Source organism: Sphaeramia orbicularis, chromosome 1, assembly GCF_902148855.1.
Source record: "Sphaeramia orbicularis chromosome 1, fSphaOr1.1, whole genome shotgun sequence".
Lineage (NCBI taxonomy): Eukaryota > Metazoa > Chordata > Actinopteri > Kurtiformes > Apogonidae > Sphaeramia > Sphaeramia orbicularis.
In genome coordinates, this window is record NC_043957.1 from 37,821,199 (window position 1) to 37,828,066 (window position 6,868).

At 35.7% G+C, this 6,868-nt stretch overlaps 1 protein-coding gene across 1 annotated transcript; it reads right to left on the reverse strand.

Moving 5' to 3' along the window:
- Nucleotides 1–275: 275 nt before the first annotated feature.
- Nucleotides 276–6,087, reverse strand: mchr1a (melanin-concentrating hormone receptor 1a). The gene is made up of 2 exons (XM_030137195.1): nucleotides 5,900–6,087; nucleotides 276–1,375 (listed from the first exon to the last, which is right to left on the reverse strand). The coding sequence occupies exons 1-2, from the start codon at nucleotides 5,961–5,963 to the stop codon at nucleotides 360–362; spliced, it is 1,080 nt and encodes a 359-aa protein (XP_029993055.1). The 5' UTR covers nucleotides 5,964–6,087; the 3' UTR covers nucleotides 276–359.
- Nucleotides 6,088–6,868: the final 781 nt, after the last annotated feature.

Genomic DNA, 6,868 nt, shown 5'->3' on the forward strand with positions numbered 1-6,868 from the left:
TGAACACAGATGACTGTATGACCAACAGCAGTTGAACATGTGTCATTTTCAAGTTTACATCCTGGCCATAAGTGCCTGAAGTAAAAGGCTTAAATGAAAACATTTTTGTTTGACTGCTTAAAGAACAACTGCAGCAAAGCAGTTTTTAAATTCTGCTTCAGTTCAGTCATTATTATTAGTTTTTAATAGATATATTTACATACACTGTTACAAATTAAATGAAATAGCATTTAATCTGTTCTAGGCTTGACTGCAGTGAATGTAAAACATTGGATTTGAAATATTATACATAAATCACTTTACAGATATATTTTGCACTTTTTAACATGTTCGTTGGAGAAAAGTTATTTCATTGTTGTTTATTGTGAAACTGCTCTGGATGGTATCAGATCTTCAGATGGATCCTGCTGAGCTCCTTCGGGTATCATTCGAACACTCACACTACCATCTGTGTTACTTGGGTTCACCCGAAACTTTCTATTAGTTGGACATACAGCGCTGAAGAACCGTCTCTTGAATGTCTCACTGAGGATAATGTAAAGAAATGGGTTAATGGAACTGTTAGCGTAGCCCATGCTAATGGCTATGTAGTAGGCATAAGAGAAGGCTGGGCTTGGCTGATTCACCCCCAGGTGGACCAGCTGCAGGATGTAGTAAGGAGCCCAGCAGATGAAGAAAGCCGAGCAGATGGCCACTGCCATGCGGGTCACCTTTCTGGTGCGAACCCTTAAGCTTCGTGGAGGCAGTGGTGCCACGCTGGTGGACATGTGTTGGAGTATCCTGAAGAACACCAGACAGATGATGCCTAAGGGTATAGCAAAAGCCAAAAAGAACTGGTAAAGGGTGAACCAATATGTGTCTGTGACAGGGTCCGGCAAAAGGAGAGCACAGGCCACTAGACCATCTGGAAGGGACATCAGACCTGTGTACATCAGTACAGGTATTATAGTAAGGAAGGACAGACCCCAGACCAGACCAATAACCAGCGCAGCTAAATAGGGGGTGCGGACAGAGTTGAAGCGGATGGGATGAACAGTAGCCAAGTAACGGTCGAGAGTCATTGCAGTGAGTATGTATGTACTGACAATCTGGCTATTGGAGTCAAGTGCAGTGATGAGCGTACACATTACCCCCCCAAAGTGCCATGTACCGTTGCCAAGCAACTGGTGGATAAGGAATGGCATCCCAAGGAGAAAAAGGAGATCAACAATTGACAAATTTAAGATAAAGATGTCTGGAACTGTTTGCTTGCCATGACACTTGGTCTTCTTCATGATTGTGTAGATGACAATACAGTTCCCCATGATACCCAGAAAGCAGATGATGCCAAAGATGACAGGGAGGACAGCACTGGAGTGAGGGGTCCCATCTACATCTGGGGATGAGAGAGAGAGGGGGGGGTGAGTAATAAGAGAAAATATACACTATATTAAAATTTATTTCACACTGCATTGAACAATGACAAATGGCTTGGCATCTCAAACTGAATTAATATGTATAATACAGAATACTGAGTTTAGTACATAAACCATGATAAAGCATGGCAGTGTTGAAGTGTCAACACTACAAATACTTGTCTTAATCCTGAACAAAAGCGTCTAATTTCTAGCATCTACAGCCTGATTCATTCCACTACTGACAATCCAGCATCCGGTCCCAAGGACTCTAAGGAGCAAGAGTTTGGAATCACACTGCCTGATGAATATTGGCAACAAGTCAAGTTAGTTCACTCCTCTTCAGTCTGTGCGAGGCATGGTCTCCTATAGTGCACAGTTGTACACAAAGCTCACTACACTAATATGGAGCTGTCTCGGATATACACCAATGTACCTGACTCATACTTTTCTTTTTTCTTTTGTTCAGACAAAGTATAGTTTTTAGATGTTACCTGCTTGACAGTTTCGACTGTGACTCCAGCCCGTCAAGCAGACCAGCTGATACATGACACGCCAGCAGCACATCGGATGATGCTTTGGAGGAAGACTGGAGTCACAGTCGAAACTGTCAAGCAGGTAACATCCAAAAACTATACCTTGTCTGAACAAAAGAAAAAAGAAAAGTATAATTACATAAACAGAAGACAAAATGAACGTCATTAGCCGTGCCCGACTCATGTAATAGGTGTAAACAGTCTACAGCTGACCATTCCCATATGGTTTGGTTCTGTCCCAGGCTTGCCACATTTTGGTCTGAAATCTTCAAAACCCCTTAAAGCTATACCATATGATGTGGCATTTTTACACTTTTCTTTTGTAATCTTAAAATGCTCCTAATAAGCATGTCAAACTAAAATGTAAAAGAAGTCCACCAGGTTTTGAAATTCAAAAATGTTTCATTCTCATATATTTCTGATAAAAGTCTGACCAATCATTTTATTCGGTCCAAATAAAATAACTGGCCGAGTCTGTCTGAGTCTCCTGTCAATCATCCATTATCGCTGTCCCACATCCAATTATTTTATTCAGACAGAATAAAATGATTGATCAGACTTTTATCAGAAATATATGAGAATTAAACATTTTTGAGTTTCAAAAACTGGCGGACTTCTTTTACATTTTAGTTTGACACACGCTTATTAGGAGCATTTTAAGTTTACAAAAGAAAAGTATAAAAATGCCACATAATACGGTATAGCTTTAAAGTCACTTGAAAAAACTTGGAGACCTCTCTTAAATTATATTGAAACCTTGACATCTGCCTGATTGTGGTGACTGAGCCCCCTCCCCCCATTTTATTTACTTATTTATTTTCAATATTTATTTTCTTTATTTAGGTATTTGTTGTATGTTTTCAATAATGTTCACATGTCAATAATGGATTTACATCAAGAATTGTCTTCTTTCAGGTAGGGTGGGATTGTGGGAGGGGGAAAAAAAAAGGAAAAATGGAAGTCTTCTCTGTCACATTGCATTGGCATATTGTTGCCTGTGAAATGGCTCCCAATAAAGAAAGTAAATTAAAAAATAATAATAATACTTGTCTGCAGATGTTGAGTGAAGACGGATGAATCCAGTATCAGCATTTGCTTTAGACACTGAATACTACACTGTGGTGAACTGAACATGTGTGTCAGCACGAGCATGTGTGTATTTCACCAGTGCAGAATGGACATGAAAATGCAACCAAGGATCAATCAAATCTGCTTGTGAAATTTCTTTTGATTTCTACATATGCACTTACATTTATTTTATCCAGTACAAAAGAATTTAATACAAATATTGATTTTTGTTTGTAATGTGTAACTACATTACATATATTTTAACCCTTTCATGCATAGTGGTCACTCCAGCGGACAGTTATTCTACACCTGTTGTCTTGTATTTTCATGGGTTTGGTTGTTTTAGTTCCATATCAGCCAACACAGTGGACGCTTATGCATCATCTCATAAACTGCAATTCATACCATTACTGTAACTTTACTGTTCTTGATTGGTTCTTGAGTGGAAATCAATTGTTAATTGTTATTTTATGCATATCATCTCCATGAAGTGAGTAATAACTAGTATTAGAATATGTTAAAATGTGAGAAAACATCAGATTAGCTGCATTAACCCTTTCATGGATAGTGGTCACTACAGTGGACAGTTATTCTACAGCTGTTCCCTTGTATATTCATGGGTTTTGTTGTTTTATTTGCATATCAGACAACTTTGCTGTTCTTGATAAACCTGATCTGCAGTAACATGTTTGAGAGTAAATCAATTGCTAGTTGTTATTAGACTGTAATTAACAGTTTTCTGGAACAAAAAGGTTTTTTTCACATTATCTCCATGAAGTGAGTAATAACTAGTATTAAAGTGTGCTAAAATGTGAGAAAACATCAGATTAGCTGCATGTTAAAATGCAAATACATGTTTCTTTTCTTCAAAAAATAAACACGTGGTGTCCAACTGAGTGGACATTTTTGTAACTCCATAAAAAACAGGTTCATAAAACATTTCCATCGCATTGTTTTTTTCATGCCTAAAGACGAATAAAAACACTTAGGCAAAAAATCTTGATTAAGGTTCTCATAATTCATGCATGAAAGGGTTAAACATGATTTCATTTCACTGTTTTCATATCACTTTATGATATTGGGATTTAACCCTTTCATGCATACTGGTCACTACAGTGGAGAGCTATTTTACAGCTGTTCTCTTGTATATTCATTGATTTTGTTGTTTTGTTTTGTTTTTTGCACATATCTTTATTACAGTTTTAACACATTGCATATCTTTTCTGACATGAATTGGTAACATTGTGTAGATCTCCCCTGAGCATAATAGTTATAGTTTTCACACAATTTATCAGTAAACACATGTTTCTTTGCTTCAAAAATTAAATGTATGGTGTCCAGCTGAGTGGACATTTTTGCAACTTCATGAAAAAATAGGTTCATGAGAATTTTTTATTTTTTTTTTTTATTACTTTTATGTTTTTAAATTTATTTTATTTTTTTTTTACTTTTTTTTATAAGAAATTTTTCAATCACATTGTTTTTTTTCCATGATTTAGCTGAGTGGACATTTTTGCAACTTCATGAAAAATAGGTTCATGAGAATTTTTTTCAATTATTATTACTTTTTTGTTTTTAAATGTATTTTTTTTTAAACATTTTTTAAAAAATTTTATTTATTTTTCATAAGAAATTTTTCAATCACAATGTTTTTTTGTCATGATTTAAGAGAAATGAAAACACTCAGGGAAAAAAAATCTTGATTAAGGTTCTCATAATTCGTGCATGAAAGGGTTAAATACATGTTTCTTTGCTTCAAGAATAAAATTCATGGTGTAGGTGAGTGGACATTTTTGTAAATCTATGAAAAAAAAACAACCCTCAGTCTCATTGTTTTTATGCCTAAGGAGGAATAAAAACACTCAAAAAAAAGAAAAAAAGAAAAAGAAAAAAACTAAGGTTCTCATAATTCATGCATGAAAGGGTTAAACATGATTTCATTTCACTGTTTTCATATCACTTTATGATATTGGGATTTAACCCTTTCATGCATACTGGTCACTACAGTGGACAGCTATTTTACAGCTGTTCTCTTGTATATTCATTGATTTTGTTGTTTTGTTTTGTTTTTTGCACATATCTTTATTAAAGTTTGAACACATTATATATCTTTTCTGACATGAATTGGTAACATTGTGTAGATCTCCCCTGAGCATAATAGTTATGGTTCTCACAATTTATCAGTAAACACATGTTTCTTCGCTTCAAAAATTAAATGTATGGTGTCCAGCTGAGTGGACATTTTTGCAACTTCATGAAAAATAGGTTCATGAGAATTTTTATTATTATTATTATTATTATTATTATTATTACTTTTTTGTTTTTAAATGTATTTTTTTAACTGTTTTTTTTTTTTTTCATAAGACATTTTTCGATGACTGTTTTTTTTCATGATTTAAGAGAAATGAAAACACTCAGGGGAAAAAATCTTGATTAAGGTTCTCATAATTCGTGCATGAAAGGGTTAAATACATGTTTCTTTGCTTCAAGAATAAAATTCATGGTGTAGGTGAGTGGACATTTTTGTAAATCTATGAAAAAAAACCAACCCTCAATCTCATTGTTTTTTATGCCTAAGGAGGAATAAAAACACTCAAAAAAAAAAAAAGGTTCTCATAATTCATGCATGAAATGGTTAAAGCGAACATAGCAAAATAAACATCTGTGAAATGGTTGAATTTGCACTATTAATATCTGTCTTCATGAGATGTAGAAAGTGGATGAGATAAACATCAGACAGTTTTGGTATTTTCATAAAAAATTCGAAAAAAAAAAAAAAAAAAAAAAAACAAGAATCGAAGAGAAACAGGGCAAATTTGTGAGAAATAAAATGTTTTTCCTGTAAAATATTTGTACCTTTGAGCTTGAACATCATTACTCTGAAATAACACGGCGGCTCACCTGTTGTGGAATTGATGTTTTCGTGGGAAATATTGTCAACATGCGAATCATTGAAGAAATCCATGGGTAAATCCAAAGTTCAGAACAAAGTGGATATCACCAAGAGTGAATGACAGGCGTGGGAAATAACAGCCCAGAATCCTGTGGAGTTACTTTGGAGTGAGCTGAGATAGGAAATCGGAGTTCATTCCTTATATTGAGCTGTTTGGTTTCAGTGCTCTGGGTCTGTGAGTGGGTCTGTGAGTGGGTCTGTGGGCATCTCCACGCGGACTGTGTGACGTTCTCTGCGGAGATGGAGGCTGCACTGCACGCGCATGGAGCTGTCTGTTGGAGAATGTGTGACGTGTGTACGTCATGGCCCCGCGAGAGACTAATGTGTGTGCGCGCGGCAGACATTTGTTTACAGCAGTGAGGAGTTTGTTTGTAGATCTGAGTGGATTGGAACTGTTATGAACCACGAGGGAGAAACGGGGAAAACATTTTTGCATGATGAACTTATTCAAATGTGTTAGTCATGACACCCCACTGGATTATTATTATTATTATTATTATTTTTTTTTTTTTTTTTTTTTTTTTTTTTTTTTTTTTTTTTTTTTTTTTAAATCAGGAAATGAACAACAAATGTGCCAATTTTATGATATTCCACGTTTTTATCAATTTTAACTTAGGGTGTAAGTTTATGAGCGTTTCAGAAGTTGACACAAGGGAACAGGGATTGTGAATTAAAACAATAACACATTAGTTTCCAGGGTGAGGGGAGTGTGAGCAGCTCTGGGGATTTGTTTCCCACAGTCCACCACTAGATGGCCCAGCTGCCCCTCATTTCAAGTACTGACACGTTTTGTTTTTGATAACTGGAGGCTGGTTATGCCTGTTGGCCACAGACACACTCCCACAGTAGTCTGAAGCATTTGTGGAGGGATATGTTCACAAGACAGGACATTACATTCATCCTGTGGGTAACTGGCA

Excerpts from the sequence above, each read along its gene's own strand:
- mchr1a (XM_030137195.1), bottom strand. The coding sequence starts at position 5,963 with ATGGATTTCTTCAATGATTCGCATGTTGACAATATTTCCCACGAAAAC. Across the intron at positions 1,376-5,899 it reads AAACATCAATTCCACAACAG|ATGTAGATGGGACCCCTCAC; the intron begins GTGAGCCGCCGT and ends TCTCATCCCCAG.